The 19,731-nt window shown below is 38.1% G+C and overlaps 1 protein-coding gene across 1 annotated transcript in view; it reads right to left on the bottom strand.

Annotated features, from left to right (window-relative positions):
- The window catches only part of LOC123525477 (SCO-spondin-like), a 59,307-nt gene that overhangs the window by 23,224 nt on the left and 16,352 nt on the right, over nt 1-19,731 (bottom strand). The window contains exons 11-22 of the mRNA XM_045304554.2: nt 19,274-19,443; nt 17,718-17,878; nt 17,084-17,128; nt 16,627-16,740; nt 16,075-16,310; nt 14,718-14,850; nt 14,339-14,509; nt 11,115-11,285; nt 5,294-9,910; nt 4,970-5,140; nt 2,935-3,102; nt 1,961-1,984 (exon numbers count right to left, since the gene is read on the bottom strand). Of these exons, the coding sequence (XP_045160489.2) occupies nt 1,961-1,984; nt 2,935-3,102; nt 4,970-5,140; nt 5,294-9,910; nt 11,115-11,285; nt 14,339-14,509; nt 14,718-14,850; nt 16,075-16,310; nt 16,627-16,740; nt 17,084-17,128; nt 17,718-17,878; nt 19,274-19,443 (6,181 nt within the window). The remainder of the gene's footprint in view (nt 1-1,960; nt 1,985-2,934; nt 3,103-4,969; nt 5,141-5,293; nt 9,911-11,114; nt 11,286-14,338; nt 14,510-14,717; nt 14,851-16,074; nt 16,311-16,626; nt 16,741-17,083; nt 17,129-17,717; nt 17,879-19,273; nt 19,444-19,731) is intronic.

Raw genomic sequence — 19,731 nt, 5'->3', positions numbered from 1 at the left:
TGTGAATTCCATATTTTTATTAAAGTCATCTAAAATATCTTTGACAGCATTTCTTACATAAGACTCAATGTCATCTTTTTTCATGAGGGTGTTGAGACACCCCCTAACTTCTTTCATTTCTATGGACAGATCATCTAATGTATGCTGCATTATGGATAACTCTTCAGCACTAGTGTTACACATTTCAGAGTTGGGCCTTTTGTTAGGTGGTGGCTTAACTGAGCTGCCTTTGTTGCCAGCTTGAGCCTCTTTCTTGCCCTTTGTCTGATCTGTAGTTTTGTTCATGATTACACACAATCAGTTTGTATAGGTAATTGTCGAACACTAACTGTAATTATATCCACTTTCTATTGGGGGTTATCTCAAAGTTGTGAAAAGTTAAGTCTTTTTGGCATGTAATATCCTTTGTTTGAGCTTTACAAACCAGTTTTTTCCATGTAACTTTTAATTTACTCCTAATTTTACAAAATCCTTTTCACAGAACATAGATCATACTAATAGTCCCTTGTTTCAACAGAATTTATTAATCATTATCACTACTAAATAGACTTTATAACCAAAAATCTCAGAGCACTGAACTAAGCAAACATCTCTGCTCAATGCCCTGAGGCCTCTCCCAGTCAGCCAGTATCATTTTGGTAAGCACCCCTTTTAACAGTTCATGACACTGTCCAAATTGGAAGATGGACAAGTTCATTATAGAAATTTAGCAGGGTAAGGGATAATCAATCTTTTTGTTGCATTTGCTTATGTTGTATTGCCCTCCACTGACAATGTCTTGTAGAGTAAAAGTGTTCATTTAGATATACGAGAGTTTGTTTCAAATATGCATGCTGTCTTAACTTCTTAAGATCAGTTTGTTCTTTTATAGAATTATGTACTGAACAAAACAGCTATCCGTCATTTGTAATTTTACAAATATTTCTAAAAATGTTTTAAGTATTTTTTAATACAGCATACACTCAGACCAACATGTTGTTGATGGCATTTCAAAATTTGCGCAAAATCAAACAATGTCGTCATAAAAATTTACTAATTTTATGACTTCAATCCAAATTTGAACATTAAAATGTCTAGGATTTACAACTAGCAGGAAACGTTATTTGGAAGAATGTGACAACAAAATAAAGATAAAGTCGCTGAAAAAGAAGTTAATGCTTTTGTGATATTTAATCGTTTCCCAGAAAAAAAATATGTATAGCGTCTCTGTACTGTTATAAATGGTATTTCCTCATTTTCTAAACCACACATTTTATGTGTATTTTGTATTTTGTAAAATGCTGTTTTGTTGAGTGTGTGTCTACAGCCTACATGGGTCGTTACTCCGCATTAAATTATTCTCTAAGAAGTCTATCAACGAAGTGGCAAAGAGTTCTTCTGCATTACGTCCTCTTAGAAATGTAGGCAAAACAAATATCAGAGGAACATATAGAGTAGCGAAAAAAAATGACCAGGCGAAAGGACAGTCCGCAGCAAATGAAATGTTTTATGAGTCAATGAATGCAGTTTATCTGGGTAAATCGTCAAATTGAAAGACAGCCACTTATTGTAGATGTAACGTGATACTCTTCTTTCAAAAATTGTTAAGCAAAATCCACAATATTTGCAGTATCATTAAGTTTTGGAAATCTTGTCCCAGCATAAAACATGCACTACTTACAACGTATCTATAGAGGTAGTAACATGCTGTTTCACATAAAACTAAATGTCCTAATCAATGCATATTTGTAGCCATTTTCAGAGGCATGCAGTGTTTGAAGTGCAGTCTTTTCATGAAGAAAAGAAATTGTTGAAACATATTGTGTTGGTACATTTTCCCGACGTTATTTTAGTTTGAAACACTCATTGCAATTATGTGTTTCTTCTTTTGTATGCTTTCGTAAAAAAATCCAAGCTTATTTGCAATCATTTATCCAGCATTCTCTGCCGAAATATATATGTTTCATGCAAAAATAATTACCGCTTGGTGCCGCTCTTCGACGATCTAGGTTAGGAAAACCATTTATTACATTTGAGTAAAACTGTTCCATGCAGGAAAACGGGTAATATTCATTTAAATGTGATAAACCCTATTTAAAACCATGGTTTTCAAACCATATTTGAGCATTATTTTATGGAACTTTTCATTTCAGAATATTCTGTTAGAGAATTATTTAATGAACAAAAAGATCCATTACATATAGTGAGATCCCCCAGAAATGTATGATTTATGACGTTTCATGAATTTTGTTATTACTCCCCTTTAATATGTAGGTATTAAAAAAGGGAAATATCGTCTGATATGTATACAATTTCTAGTTTTACATTTGCATTTGATAGATGTTGAGATATTTCAACAATCTAAATAGAAAGGAAAGTTTTAAAACAGTGTGTAGCTGCTGAAATCATTTATTAGAATGCACCAATATATCCTAATTGCGCATCCAATATATGTAAAGGGAGATAATAACAATTTTACAGACTTTCATTTCCAATGAATTCCGGCTAAATACATATTTATCAAACTGAATGTAAACCTCTGGAAAATATAACGTAATAGTCCATATATTTACATCAATCCTGAGGCAAAGTATGTTTACTGAATTTATACATATGCTAGAATAATTCTATCCTGGTTTGGCAATCTGGATACGGAATATAAATCAGTGTAAATGACCATTTGTCAAATTTTCTAACAAATCTATAACTTGATCAAAATCTGATTAATCACCTATAAAACAACTGTAAGTTAGATCAAAATATACGTTGCTATCATGCCATTCTCTGGTGTTGCACTGGAACAAAAAAAAACGGAATTCAACCAGTAACACTGATTTATTTTTACCAACGATTAAAGTGACATGGACTTGTTTCTCTGTTCTTTGAAAAGGCCAAGATTTATTCGCTAACAAGATGTCAGTGTAACTAAAGAAACATGGTATTGTTTAACCTTACCTGGACACCCTTCAGTACAAAGGATCGTCTCAACTGCTGCACCATCACACGGGGCACCTCCATGTTCCGGTGAGGGATTTGTACACTCGCGTGACCTTGTTCTTTCTCCTGCCCCACATGTCACAGAGCACGTGCTCCATTCAGTCCAGACCGTGTACCCTCCGTCGGCTGAAATAATAGTTTTTTTTCACATGTACATACGTTTTACAAAATGTTACGATAGTTCGTAGGCGTTACGAAAAGCCATGCCTGTGGAAAGACTAACATATCTTCCTATCCATTCGTGTTACGTAAAAAACGAGTTTTCTGAAAATTAGTTGTTAAGTACTCATTTCAAATGATTTAGCTGATAACATTTAATTTTCAATATGAAACTAAATTTTCAAAATAGTTTAAAACTACATGTATTAACATTTCTTGTTTTCGACGGTCAAATTGCATTCAAAATGTGTTAAATATTTGTGTAATATTCAATAAAAAGAATAAAAACACTATCGTATTAAATTTCAGTTGACTTTCAAATATTTCACGCCCAATTTTAACTCGAGTTTTAAGGGCGTTAATGTCGTTCGCGGGTTTCCTACCCAATTTTCAGAGTATGAGTTATCGGGTTTGTATGTACCGTATGGTGGTTCTACTTCCACCATCAAAGGTTCGACTTCCATCATTGTTCTTTCGATTTTAACCATCAAGATTTTGACTTCCATCTTCGTGTCGAGTTTCGATTTCCTGTTGCGCATGTCATTTACTTCAAATCAGTACCCGTTGAGACATTTATCGTTACAAAAATAAATTTCTGTGTCGGAGTATCCCCTTTAAAATTTTTCGTGATAAAGTCATCCAGATGCGCATACAGGGAGCAAGGCAAAACTACAAATATGAAAATCGCAACTACGATGGTGACAGTCGAAATCACGATGGTAAAAGTTGAAACCACGACGATTAAGTAGTTTCGTATTTTCATCATCGTGACGTCAACTTTCGCCATCGTGGTTTCGACTTTCGTCATCGTAGTTTCGACTTTCGTCATCGTAGTTGCGCGTTTTCTTCATCTCTGTTTCGACCAAAGTTCCCCATCGTGATTTCGAACATTGTGATTTGGGAAGGGGTGGGAGTGCGGGGGACTACAAACAACCTAAGTATCGAAATAATTTACCTTTCATTTGTCTGAAAAAAAAATAGCTTTCCGAGTCAAAGTTCACATTCCCGAAAAATAACTCTTTTATTTTCAATTTTTACTCGTTTGTGAACTGTTCAACGGTTGCTACTAACATGATATTAAAAGAAAAGTAGGAAAAGTTTTCTCTGACAGTGGTTTAAATATACTTTACTTTTAACGATCACCGTACATTTACATCACCGTCCGTATATTTGTACATTGAAACAAACAAAATCTTTCTTTATAAAAAAAGTCAAAGAAATATTATAAGATGTGCGAAAAGTTATTTGGAAAGAAAGCGTTAGAAAAAAAGTACCAAACCACACACCAAGAACTTCAAGAAGGAAAGCAAACGAACGTGCAAGCAATTGAGTTAAAGGCTATATAGTAATGAAATAGACAAACGTCTATCATACAAAAACTAAAAGGGTGTGTCACTCAGTTAATACTTGGGCAAGACTGGGTTTTACAAATTCCTGTGCCGATCGTTGACCCTATACATCCAATGTTTGGGTCCAGACATTCGCGGGACCGAGCCCTTATACCGGAATCACATGATTTTGTACATGATGTCCATTCGCTCCATATGGAAAATCCAAGTTCATCTAAAGTTTGAATGTTTAGCAAAATGAAAATAAATGGATTATATTGTACTATTTCCGAAAGAAAACCAAATACTTTTTTGTGTCAATATGAAGATGACTTCGTAAAATAGATGAAATTATATAGAAGAGAATGCTTATGAAAAATGATTCTACATGGTAACTGTTGAGTAAAAAGTAAGTTCTTTCGCAAATCACTTTTTTTCTAGTTCTCTGATTTTCTATTTATAATTAAGCAAAGAATCCAAGTCAAAAATAGAAATATGTTATTTACCAGGACATAGGTCCACATTACACTCCTGAATTTCGATATAATCACCAATGCAGTCGCTACCACCATACTGTGGACTTGGATTGTTGCAGTCACGTGATCTATTCTGTTGTCCGTAACCACATGTTGTCGTACACGTACCCCAAGGGGTCCATTCAGTGAATCCACCATTCACTGTATGATAAATCTTTTGATTAATTTGCGAATGGACGCTAAAATGACAAAATTTACATTTCATTTTAAGGAACTCAAATCTCTTACCAATTCTAAAAATATTATATAAAACTTTCATAGACGTATCAGGATTAAAATATAAACATAATTTACCTGGGCAATTTTGTTCGCCGCAAACTAATGTCTCGGTATGATCGCCGGAACATGACTGGCCTCCATACTGCGGAGGAGGATTGATACACTCTCTTGACCTCGACTGCTCACCGCCTCCACATGTGACATTACAAGCTGTCCATGCACTCCATGCAGTATATCCACCATTGATAGGACAGTTATCGCTGTTACAAGCTTGTGTTTCAGACGCATCGCCAGAACAGTTGTTTCCTCCATACTGCGGAGGAGGATTACTACAGTCTCTTGACCTCGACTGCTCACCGCCTCCACATGTGACATTACAAGCTGTCCATGCGCTCCATGTAGTATATCCACCATTGATAGGACAGTTGTCGCTGTTACAAGCTTGTGTTTCAGAGGCATCGCCAGAACAGTTGCTTCCTCCATACTGTGGAAGAGGATTACTACATTCTCTTGACCTCGACTGCTCACCGCCTCCACATGTGACATTACAAGCTGTCCATGCACTCCATGCAGTATATCCACCATTGATAGGACAGTTCTCGCTGTTACAAGCTTGTGTTTCGGTGGCATCGCCAGAACAGTTGTTTCCTCCATACTGTGGAAGAATATTGGTACATTCTCTTGACCTCGACTGCTCACCGCCTCCACATGTGACATTACAAGCTGTCCATGCACTCCATGTAGTATATCCACCATTGATAGGACAGTTATCGCTGTTACAAGCTTCTGTTTCAGAGGCATCGCCAGAACAGTTGCTTCCTCCATACTGTGGAAGAGGATTGCTACATTCTCTTGATCTCGACTGTTCACCGCCTCCACATGTGACATTACAAGCTGTCCATGCACTCCATGCAGTATATCCACCATTGATAGGACAGTTATCGCTGATACAAGCTTGTGTTTCAGACGCATCGCCAGAACAGTTGTTTCCTCCATACTTTGGAAGAGGATTACTACATTCTCTTGACCTCGACTGCTCACCGCCTCCACATGTGACATTACATGCTGTCCATGCACTCCATGCAGTATATCCACCATTGATAGGACAGTTATCGCTGTTACAAGCTTGTGTTTCAGAGGTATTGCCTGAACAGTTGTATCCTCCATACTGTGGAGGAGGATTACTACATTCTCTTGACCTCGACTGCTCACCGCCTCCACATGTGACATTACAAGCTGTCCATGCACTCCATGCAGTATATCCACCATTGATAGGACAGTTCTCGCTGTTACAATTTTGTGTTTCAGAGGCATCGCCAGAACAGTTGTTTCCTCCATACTGTGGAAGAGGACTGCTACATTCTCTTGACCTCGACTGCTCCCCGCCTCCACATGTGACATTACAAGCTGTCCATGCACTCCATGCAGTATATCCACCATTGATAGGACAGTTCTCGCTGTTACAAGCTTGTGTTTCAGAGGCATCGCCAAAACAGTTGTTTCCTCCATACTGTGGAAGAGGATTACTACACTCTCTTGACCTCGACTGCTCACCGCCTCCACATGTGACATTACAAGCTGTCCATGCACTCCATGTAGTATATCCACCATTAATAGGACAGTTCTCGCTATTACAAGCTTGTGTTTCAGAAGTATCGCCAGAACAGTTGTTTCCTCCATACTGTGGAAGAGGATTACTACATTCTCTTGATCTCGACTGCTCACCGCCTCCACATGTGACATTACATGCTGTCCATGCACTCCATGCAGTATATCCACCACTGATAGGACAGTTCTCGCTGTTACAAGCTTGTGTTTCAGAGGCATCGCCTGAACAGTTGTTTCCTCCATACTGCGGAGGAGGATTACTACATTCTCTTGACCTCGACTGCTCACCGCCTCCACATGTGACAGTACAAGCTGTCCATGCACTCCATGCAGTATATCCACCATTGATAGGACAGTTATCGCTGTTACAAGCTTGTGTTTCAAAGGCATCTCCAGAACAGTTGTTTCCTCCATACTGCGGTGGAGGATTACTACATTCTCTTGTCCTCGACTGTTCCCCGCCTCCACATGTGACATAACATGCTGTCCATGCACTCCATGTAGTATATCCACCATTGATAGGACAGGTATCGCTGTTACAAGCTTGTGCTTCAAAGGCATCTCCAGAACAAGTGTTTCCTCCATACTGCGGTGGAGGATTACTACATTCTCTTGTCCTCGACTGTTCCCCGCCTCCACATGTGACATTACAAGCTGTCCATGCACTCCATATAGTATAGCCACCATTAATAGGACAGTTATTGCTGTTACAAGCTTGTGTTTCAGAGGCATCGCCAGAACAGTTGTTTCCTCCATACTCTGGAGGAGGATTACTACATTCTCTTGACCTCGACTGCTCCCCGCCTCCACATGTGACATAACATGCTGTCCATGCACTCCATGTAGTATATCCACCATTGATAGGACAGTTCTCGCTGTTACAAGCTTGTGTTTCAGAGGCATCGCCAGAACAGTTGTTTCCTCCATACTGTGGAAGAGGATTACTACATTCTCTTGACCTCGACTGCTCTCCGCCTCCACATGTGACATTACAAGCTGTCCATGCACTCCATGCAGTATATCCACCATTGATAGGACAGTTGTCGCTGTTACAATTTTGTGTTTCAGAGGCATCACCAGAACAGTTGTTTCCTCCATACTGTGGAAGAGGATTACTACATTCTCTTGACCTCGACTGCTCACCGCCTCCGCATGTGACATTACATGCTGTCCATGCACTCCATGCAGTATATCCCCCATTAATAGGACAGTTCTCGCTGTTACAATTTTGTGTTTCAGAGGCATCGCCAGAACAGTTGTTTCCTCCATACTGCGGAGGAGGATTACTACATTCTCTTGACCTCGACTGTTCCCCGCCTCCACATGTGACATTACAAGCTGTCCATGCACTCCATGCAGTATATCCACCATTGACAGGACAGTTCTCGCTGTTACAAGCTTGTGTTTCAGAGGCATCGCCAGAACAGTTGTTTCCTCCATACTGTGGAAGAGGATTGCTACATTCTCTTGACCTCGACTGCTCACCGCCTCCACATGTGACATTACAAGCTGTCCATGCACTCCATGCAGTATATCCACCATTGATAGGACAGTTCTCGCTGTTACAAGCTTGTGATTCGGAGGCATCCCCAGAACAGTTGTTTCCTCCATACTGTGGAAGAGGATTGCTACATTCTCTTGACCTCGACTGCTCACCGCCTCCACATGTGACATTGCAAGCTGTCCATGCACTCCATGCAGTATATCCACCGTTGATAGGACAGTTATCGCTGTTACAAGCTTGCGATTCGGAGGTATCGCCAGAACAGTTGTTTCCTCCATACTGTGGAAGAGGATTACTACATTCTCTTGACCTAGACTGCTCACCGCCTCCACATGTGACATTACAAGCTGTCCATGCACTCCATGCAGTATATCCACCGTTGATAGGACAGTTCTCGCTGTTACAAGCTTGTGTTTCGGAGGCATCGCCAGAGCAGTTGTTTCCTCCATACTGTGGAAGAGGATTACTACATTCTCTTGACCTCGTCTGCTCACCGCCTCCACATGTGACATTACAAGCTGTCCATGCACTCCATGCAGTATATCCACCATTGATAGGACAGTTCTCGCTGTTACAAGCTTGTGTTTCAGAGGTATCGCCAGAACAGTTGTTTCCTCCATACTGTGGAAGAGGATTGCTACATTCTCTTGACCTCGACTGCTCACCGCCTCCACACGTGACATTACAAGCTGTCCATGCACTCCATGCAGTATATCCACCATTGATAGGACAGTTCCCGCTGTTACAAGCTTGTGATTCGGAGGCATCGCCAGAACAGTTGTTTCCTCCATACTGCGGAAGAGGATTACTACATTCTCTTGATCTCGACTGCTCTCCGCCTCCACATGTGACATTACAAGCTGTCCATGCACTCCATGCAGTATATCCACCATTGATAGGACAGTTCTCGCTGTTACAATTTTGTGTTTCAGAGGCATCGCCAGAACAGTTGTTTCCTCCATACTGTGGAAGAGGATTACTACATTCTCTTGACCTCGACTGCTCACCGCCTCCACATGTGACATTACATGCTGTCCATGCACTCCATGCAGTATATCCACCATTAATAGGACAGTTCTCGCTGTTACAATTTTGTGTTTCAGAGGCATCGCCAGAACAGTTGTTTCCTCCATACTGTGGAAGAGGATTACTACATTCTCTTGATCTCGACTGCTCACCGCCTCCACATGTGACATTACAAGCTGTCCATGCACTCCATGTAGTATATCCACCATTAATAGGACAGTTCTCGCTATTACAAGCTTGTGATTCGGAGGCATCACCCGAACAATTGTTTCCTCCATACTGTGGAAGAGGATTACTACATTCTCTTGACCTCGACTGCTCTCCGCCTCCACATGTGACATTACAAGCTGTCCATGCACTCCATGCAGTATATCCACCATTGATAGGACAGTTATCGCTGTTACAAGCTTGTGATTCCGAGGTATCGCCTGAACAATTGTTTCCTCCATACTGTGGAAGAGGATTACTGCATTCTCTTGACCTCGACTGCTCCCCGCCTCCACATGTGACATTACAAGCTGTCCATGCATTCCATGCAGTATATCCACCATTGACTGTGAAGAAAATAGAGTCGCCCTTATATTCAGAGTTTGTATTTTTGTTCATACGTTGTGTGATGTAGATTGCTCGTATTTGGCTCTGATATTTTTGTTGAATATTCGAAACGCAAAATCTCTTTTCAAGGGAAAATACAAATGCACTAGTCATGTATGTTCATGTACCTGTATATGATGCAGGTGAAATAAAAAATTTTCATCGGTCGATTGCTATACGAAATGAAAATACGGAACCAGGACTTGTCAAATTTATCTGAATTGAGAAATATCTGATTGACCTAAATATTATCCCTCCTTAGAAACAGAAAAAATATCTCTCCATTGAACATTGAATCACACTTATTCTTTATGAAAACAACGATTTTATTTTGCAGACATTACTTTTTCATGCAAAAACCTTGTTATTTCAAATAAACGCTCAGATTTTTTTTTCGTGAAATTTGGCTTAATAACTGATTTTCCCAATATAAAGAATTTCGTTAACTTGATTATTTGAAAATAATCTGCACATACTGACATAAGTGTTTAAAGTTTTTTTCATTTGAGATTTATAGCTTTCAGTGCGGTTAGAATATTTCGATTGATAGAGATATCTTGTCATCGGTAATGTTTAGATCGAGAGGATATTTTTATTTTTCCATTGAAACGAAATGTCTAATATTTACATAGAGGTGACATATTTTCATCATAATATTATGTCTGTGACTTACTAAGTCGTTAATAATGACCACGAGATAAAAAAAAATTGCACACGTGTCTTCTACGTCACCGTAAATATAAGTAGAAATATGACATATTTGTTATTGAATTTGCATACTAAGTTTGTTTGTTTGTTTTGGGTTTAACGCCGTTTTCACTTGAACAGTATTTCAGTTATGCAACGGCAAAATTTAATATTACCAGTGTTCCTGGGTTCTGTACCAGTACAAACCTGTTCTCCGCAAGTAACTGCCAACTTTCAAATTTAAAGCAGAGGTGGAGAACGAATGATATCAGACACGATGTTTTTATCAAATCGTCACGGAGAACATACGCATCGCCCTGGGATCGAACTCAGACCCCGCGATCCGTCGATTTGCGCTCTCCCTATTGAGCTAAGCGGGCCGGTCGCATATTAAGATTTACTTGACGTGAAAATGTGTTTGAAAACACTAATTCAGTATGTTAGGAAATAACTCAACGGTAGATATATTATACTCACTCGGACATGGTCCTAGATCGCATGAATTTGTTTCAAGTGTTTCTCCTGTACAGTTTGCGCCTCCATACTGCGGGGTTGGATTGGTACACAAGCGTTCCCTGGACTGTGTCCCGGCCTCACATGACACGGAACAGGATGTCCAGTCTGCCCACACTGTCAGACCTCCATCAACTATATACAAAGATTAAATATAAAATTGATTAGTCAACCTAGAAAGTTAACTAAGTAAAACAAGAGCTGTCGGAGGACAGCAACGCTCGACTATTCAACAGCCTTGTCAATTGAATGAATACAAAAGTTGAAAACGGGGCATAATTTTGTAAAATGCAAAGTAGAGGTATTGAACCTCTGTACTGCATGTCATATCATGACAGTGAACAGGTGTGTGAAGTTTCAATCCTTTCCAATTTGTGGATACTGAGATACCAGCTTACATACAAAAACTTAACAAAAAACTGCTAAGTCAAAGGGGCATAATTTTGTAAAAATGCCAAGTACAGTTATGGGACCTTCACAGTGCATGTTAGATCATGACAGTGAACAAGTGTGTGAAGTTTCAATCCATTCCAATTAGTGGATACTGAGATATCAGATTACATACAAAAATTTAACCAAAAACTGCTAAGTCGAAAAAGGGGCATAATTTTGAAAAAAAAGAGAGTAGAGTTATGGGACTTGCTTAGTGCATGTCAGATCATGATAGTGAACAAGTATGTGAAGTTTCAATCCATTCCCATTAGTAAGTACTGAGATACCAGCTTACATACAAAACCTTAACCAAAAATTTCTAAGTCGAAAAAGGGGCATAATTTTGTAAAAAAGCAAAATAGAGTAATGGAACCTGTGCAATGTAGATCAGTTCATCACAGTGAATAAGTGTGTGAAGTTTCAATCCATTCCCACAAGTGGTTACTGAGTTACCAGCTTACATACAAAACCTTAACCAAAAATTTCTAAGTCGAAAAAGGGGCATAATTTTGTAAAAAAGCAAAATAGAGTTATGGAACCTGTGCAATGTAAGTCAGTTTGTCACAGTGAATAAGTGTGTGAAGTTTCAATCCATTCCCACAAGTGGTTACTGAGATGACGCCGACGCCGACGCATGGGCGAGTGCAATAGCTCACTATTCTATGAATAGTCGAGCTAAAAATCCAGTTTTAAGGATATGAAGCATATGTGAAACAAAGTCAATATTATTTATAAGCATGTTAGGCTGTTTTATAGAAAATAGTAAGATTATTCAGTGTTCCTTTTTGTATTTTGTGGTACTATTTGCCATATATCTTATTAACATACACCTGCATTATAGTGTAAAATCTTTTAATTTGGACATATCTGAATTCGAACAACAATTTCAAGTTTTGCTTAAAGATAATCATTTGTGATTATAAAAATTAAGTTTCGCTTCACAATGATCAAGATTTGGGTATGAACATAAATTTCGCTTAAAACTAATTAAGGTTGAATTTAACATCAAATTTGGCTTATTAATAGAGCTAATCAATGTTGAATTTAAAGAACATCAGGTTTAGCCTAATTCAAATACGACTGATGTTATGAACCGCACCATGGGAAAACCAACATAGTGCATTTGCGACTAGCATGGATCCAGACCAGCTTGCGCATCCGCGCAGTCTGGTCAGGATCCACGTTGTTCGCTTTCAAAGCCTATTGCAATTAGAGAAACGGTTAGCGAACAGCATGGATCCTGACCAGACTGTGCGGATACGCACGCTGGTCTGGATCCATGCTGGTCTCAAACGCACTATGATACTTACTATGTGGGTTTTCTCATGGTGCGGCTCAATTATAAGTTTTATGTATTACAAACTAATCACATTATATGTAATCTAATTTTTCGAACTTTTGAAGATTAAAACCAAGCACATACTGTTTGAATATAATTCTATTAGTGATGAAATGTTTGTGAAAGAAAAAGACAAACATGCCACATGTGAAACATGGTATGATGGAAATGTACAAATACAAATTTTGGTATATAAATTTATCAGGACCATCTGTCTCGTTGCATGATATCTATTCGTTTTCTCGGAAACGATGACTTTGTTGACATTTTATTTTACCAAAGAAGTTTAGACTGTCTACTAGATGCATAATTAATAAAAGGCCTATCTTAATAAGCAAACTTATAAATACAATGCAACAATGTAATGCAAAATGTTCCTACAGTACATGGAATCATATAGTTATGGTAAATGCACACAGTCAGCATTTGTGTAATTTCTGGTGTATTTTGTAATAAAAAAATAGGTATAACATTTTGATGATATTTCAACAAAAGTTTTCTCTGAAATAAATCCTACTTTTCACGTTTGGTTCATACAATATATACGTCTTTTAATGGTTTAATAATTACCGGTACTATGCGCGTGAAAACACATCTAGAAATAAAGGGACGGTACGTTAAAAAGTTAGTTTAAAACGCAAAAAGGGTATCTTAGAAGCCATTTACAGTATTAAAGCCAGTGCATATGCGGTATTTTTAGAAGTATTGTATTAGAACAATGCAATTAGAGGTCTTCGAAAAGTTTTTTATCCTAGCTCTGATGGACATTTTGTACAGTCACAGTGTAAAGCGGACCTTAGCAATTGGTTATTGCCAACGGTTGGATAAAGTTCCTCAGATAACGTAAGGCTTATTGCTTGATTCACAAAGCATGTAACAAGGGGTTTCTAGAGTCTTGGCTTTTTTATTTTGCTAGATTTTTAACGTTATCCTGGGATAGTAATACGAATGTAGTAACGTTTTTTTTTTAACTTTAAAGCTATCTTCAATAATGTATACTATATGGCCAAACATGTATTTTTCTTAAAATAAATTCTGGCCAATGAAAAATTTCAAAATTCCCTCTTTATTGAAATTTTCAAACTTTTTAAAAGTAAATCTTGCAAATATATCCTCGCAGTTAAAAAAAAACTACCTACAATTAAAGCCAAAACTGAAATATTAAAACTTTTACTAGAATTTTTACAATATTAGAATCGTTTTGATGACAACAAATTCAATTTAATTAAGATATTTTGATTATTAAAAAAGTTCGTATTACCAACTTTGGAGTTCTTTGAATAATTGTATACTAGTGATCATTATATGTCGTGATGTATACCATCTAAAGAGAAATCAAAATAAGGAAAAAATGTGTACCAAACACTAGGGATGGTGTTTAATTAAGTGCATATTACAGGTGTAGGTAAGTGCATACTTGGACAAGGGTTTGTGCTGCAGTTTTCACTCTCGGTAGCGGGTTCAACACAATCACTGCCACCATGTTGAGGGGATGGGTTTGTGCATTCGCGTGACCGGTTTCTTGTACCAGTGCCACACGTGACTGTACATTGGGTCCACGTGATCCACTCTGTGTAGACTCCATCAACTATAACATAATTATACACATTTGTAAAATACAATTATGAAATAATGGAAAACATATTGAACTATATATTAATTTCATTGTCATAGAACATTTTGCTATTATAACATACGTTAAAACATTAATATTATACAATCATTTATTTTACCGAAACTGAATTTGGCAAATGCTTTTAAAATGATACAACTTACTGCAGAATAAAATTACATACCTGTGATTATATGTTTTTGCAAGACAAGTGAAAAATGCTTTTGACAAGTGACCATGTTGCCAAACCTCCTGTGATACAAGACAGTTTTACGATGTTTGCAGTGATACGAACAGCTTAACGACAGGTATCTGTGCTATTTCGTTGACGTTATGATGTGAACAGCCTTTGTGGAAACGAATGTCCGTGATCTGTTTTGATCTTGACGATGGGAAAGATCCTATGGTGTTCCGAATGTTTTGAACCGACCAGTTTTCACGACATGAGTTGAGACACGATCCTAAATAGTCCCATTTTTTGTTGTAAAGTGATCGACTTTCACAAGAGTGACCATATCATGCAAAACGATCGTCCTAGGTGCTAAATGATGTGAAGTGATGCTACATATGCATCTTAAATATAAACAGCTTTCACAACACAATCATCTGCTTAAACTAAAATGAGCCGCACCATGAGAAAACAAACATAGTGGCTTTGCGACCAGCATGGATCCAGACGCAGGCTGGTCAGAATCCATGCTGTCCGCTAACCGTTTTTCTAATTGCAATAGGCTTTGAAAGCGAACAGCATGGATCCTGACCAGACTGTGCGGATGCGCAGGCTGGTCCGGATCCATGCTGGTTGCAAACGCAATATGTTGGTTTTCTCATGGCGTGGCTCAAATGGAGTGAAACATATTTACATTCAACACAAAATAACATTTAAAAACAGCCTAAGAAAATAATATTTGAAAAATTCTGGTGAACAGTCATTTCAGGTAGCCCTTGTGATAGAAATGAAACTCATTAACCCTCAGTTTTGCTTTCAATCATTTTTGAGCCGCGCCATGAGAAAACCAATATAGTGCGTTTGCAACCAGCATGGGTCCAGATCAGCCTGAATATCCGCGCAGTCTTTGCAATGAAAGGAACAATTAGCGAACAGTATGGATCCTGACCAGACTCCACGGAGGTGCAGGTTGGTCTGGATCCATGCTGGTCGCAAACGCACTATGTTGGTTTTCTCATGGTGCGGCTAATTCAGTTACTTATTAAAACATACATAAACAATATCACTGTAAGATCAAAGAGGTTGCACCCAAGCCTCTTACAACATCAGAAAACGGTCATCTTCTGTTTAATGTTTCTTGCTCAGTCGTATAACTAAGAATCATACACTTATATAAAAAGTTTTCTGACGTAAAAACTTGAAATCAAATTTATCTGGAAAAATTCATTGTAGTCTTAAAATTCTAACCTTGATTGATCACAATTTCACCAGCAAAGGTGGGAGAGGGGGTTGGAGGAAATAGCAAAGCAGTCAAAGCGTGCATAACTGAAACAAATAAAGCAGACGTAAAAGATGTCTGTGCGAACAATACGATGCGGGATAAGGTAACCGAGAAAGCCACGGCGGCCTTAAGCGTGCTATATAGATTTATCGTTATATTCCTACTTGGACATGGATCTAAAGAACAAGGTGTGGTCTCTGTACTTTCGCCAGAACATATGCCATCTCCCTCTGCTCCTATACACGTTCTGTTTCTGCTCTGTGTACCATTAGCGCACGTGACACTACACTCACTCCACGTGCTCCAGTCTCCAAAAGTACCATCCACTGAAATAGAAATTACAAGATATAATAAATCATCAGCAAGTTTTCTAGTTTCAGTTTTTCTTTGACAGTTTTATGCGCATTATCTACAGCCCTGGTGAACGTTAGTTGGTCACATAGAGTTACAAACAGGGTAGGCATCGGTATTTAGTGTTACACCGCAGACGGGTTACAGTCACAATGAATTATTTGTAACACCCTATATTGCCTGATATATACTGAATCTAATCTAAGAAAGTTACACGATATGGTGGGATATTATAATGTAAACAAAGACCTATATTATAGTGAATGGGTTATAACTAAGAATTTAACTTACAATTTGCGCACGTGGCCCCGTAGTAACTTCCGTCACAAAAACAGCGGAAGTTCCCACCTAGGTCCTGACAGGTTGCTCCGTTAAGGCACGTGTCAGTATAGCAATTTGCCATATCTACAAATAATACATACAACACGGTTTTGATTCGACGTGACACAGAAAACAAATGATCATTTTCCTGACGAAGAATTCATTGAATCAAAACCAAAAAGATTCAGTTTTCGGGGCTTGCAACACATGTTAAAATGCTCCAGGCTTAAATTTTACACACATGATGCCAGTATTAATTTAGGCGTATATATTCATCTTTCACATGCAGCCATGAGCTAACGAAGCAGAAAACTGGAAAACATGGAAGATTATCACAAAATTGAGTAATTATTATGCCAACAGTAAATTTATCACAACATATAATATTGAAATAAATTAACCTTTGAATTGTTTTAAATACGCTTACCAATAAATACTGCAAATGTGTCTGCTAATTGTGACTCTGTCATATCTGAAGACAAAGAATGTTCAATAGTTAACATTCTAAACAGCTTAATGCAACCAAAGTCTAATCAATATGGTTCATAATCAAATATAGATATTGTTCGCATAAAATGAAGAATAGGTTTTGTTTCGCTTATACCCCAGTCACACATACGGCGCGGATAGCTACGTCTAGCTACGGGTAGAAACGTAGAACTCCGTACCGATCCGTACCTGAGCCGTACCTTAAAGTAGTAATCCGTATCAATCCGTATCAGTCCGTACCAATCCGTACGGCTCAGGTACGGATCGATACGGATTACTACGTTTCTATCCGTGGCTAGACGTAGCTATCCGCGCCGTATGTGCGACTGGGGTATTAACTAAATACCTTTAAATACGATATTGCAAAGGAAATTCAGTTCTCTAAGTATGACCGACAACTTTGACTGGAGCTGTTGCTAAATATAGGTACACTTAAAATTAACTGACAATAAAAGCATGTGCCCCAATCGATTAATATTCTTTAAGACGTTCTTTTCCTGACTGAATATCTAGCGTTTACGAAGACAAACAAGTAGCAGTGTGGATTGTGTTGTAACATACGTTACACGTACCTGTGAGTGATGTATCAAGTGTATTAGAGAAAAGAAACTGTGGCAGATCATTTCTTGAAGAGCACGCACTATCTGCATCCACTATCGAGAATACTCCAGTAGCAGACACTGAACCGCAGTCTGGTGATTTTCCGAGTAAAAATCTAAATGTTGAAGACTCCCTGAAATAATTATTTAGACAATGACGGATTGTATATCTTCTTAATATTCTATATAGGCATCAAAAACAACGAAATAAAAAAAAATGCCGTTACATATAGATTTTATCATTAACTAGCCCTCCTCGATGTCTGTCACAACTGCAATTGAAAATCCTGACAACGCACAAATTTTAATGTAATATTCAAATTCTAATTAAAATCGGGAATGGAACTGGCATATCTTTCTTAAAATTTAACTGTTCTTTTGCTTATTACAAAGGAAAGCGAATGCCCACTTCAGATTTTATACATGCCAAACATTGATTGTTTTTGACAAACATGTTTGCATGCAGAACTATCAAATGGTATCCTTATAACTTTATATCATGACTGTAAGGAGAAAAACAGAGGCTGGAACACACTAAAACAACACTATAACCTAAGGAAATTTTAATTTGCGCCCATATCCGCACTTTGTATATTGTCGCTGTTGTGACCGACAATGTTGGTGCATTCTTACTTTGTGATTCTGATGGCTATAGAAGCATTTCGAGGCCAGTTGCCTAGATAGGATAGGATTCATATCTATTTTGAGCAGCTGTATTTAAGGCAATCATAATATTTAAAACATAAATCCAAATTAACCAGATTTTGGCACAAAATTAACACTTCTAACAGTACACAAAGCACAGTTCTGATTTATTCGTTTTAGTCCCAATTACCGTGTGTAATATTTAAAACATCAATATAGAAATCAACTAAGATAAAATAATCATTGTCAATCCACAGTTCTTTACGACGGAAGCAATTAAGTTTTCACTTTTTTGTCGACCAGTAACTTTACATTTTGCAAAGGCTGTAAACATATTTGAGCCGCGCCATGAGAAAACAAACATAGTGCGTTTGCGACCAGCATGGGTCCAGACCAGCCTGCGCATCCACGCAGTCTGGTCAGGATCCTGCTGTTCGCTAACGGTTTCTCTAATTGCAACAGACTTTGAAAGCGAACAGCATGGATCCCGACCAGTCTGTGCAGTCGCAAACGCACTATGTTGGTTTTCTCATGGCGCGGCTCATTTATTGGACATTGATTGATTATCATATTGAACAATCGATAGACCGCATGTGATTACAGGATTACACATTAAGAAACATCACGCACTCTTCAGATCCTTACCAACAGGTTAATGACCCTTGTGGGAAAGTTCATTTTTATTAAACAAAATTGAATAATTTGACATTATAATAATATCCGTGATTAAATTGATTTAAATCATTATACTTACACGTTTCTGCATTTTTTGTGGGGGCGGGATGATTAATCTTATTCGGACCTTTATATTGGCTTTAAAATTCATCTTTTTTGTAACATATAACTCTGCATATTGAAAAGGAGAGCACTCATAAGTACCTCACCCGTGTAAACTGCAAGCATATGAATTGGTGTTTGCTGTGGTGCCGGTCAGTCCAGATACCGAGGTATAGAGCAATCGGGCGCAGTCAAGCCAGTCGATGTTGCTACTTCCTGTAGCGTCAAATACTGCATTAAATACTTCTAAGCCATCTTTGTAAGCCGCGATTTTAACCTGAGGTAAAAAGTCTTTAAATATTACAATCTCATATCACATATGGTACCCATAAATTCAAAATAAACTGTCGACATCCATCAATGTTTTTCTATTGTAGCAGTAACTGGGACCACGTACTCGAGCTTAGCAGCCAAGTTTTCACATTTCCAAGTTACGCGCATTTCAATGAGACCTTTTCCAAAACCTAAAAAAATTGTCGGATCATCAAATATGCACTTATTGTAAATATCCGTACATAGAGTCCTTTCTATAAGGTGTGCTTGCGTCTACATAGTTGACATTATT

Source organism: Mercenaria mercenaria, chromosome 1, assembly GCF_021730395.1.
Source record: "Mercenaria mercenaria strain notata chromosome 1, MADL_Memer_1, whole genome shotgun sequence".
Taxonomy (NCBI): Eukaryota; Metazoa; Mollusca; class Bivalvia; order Venerida; family Veneridae; genus Mercenaria; species Mercenaria mercenaria.
The sequence above is the reverse complement of the archived record's forward strand: the minus strand, read 5'-3'. Positions and strand labels throughout refer to the sequence as shown.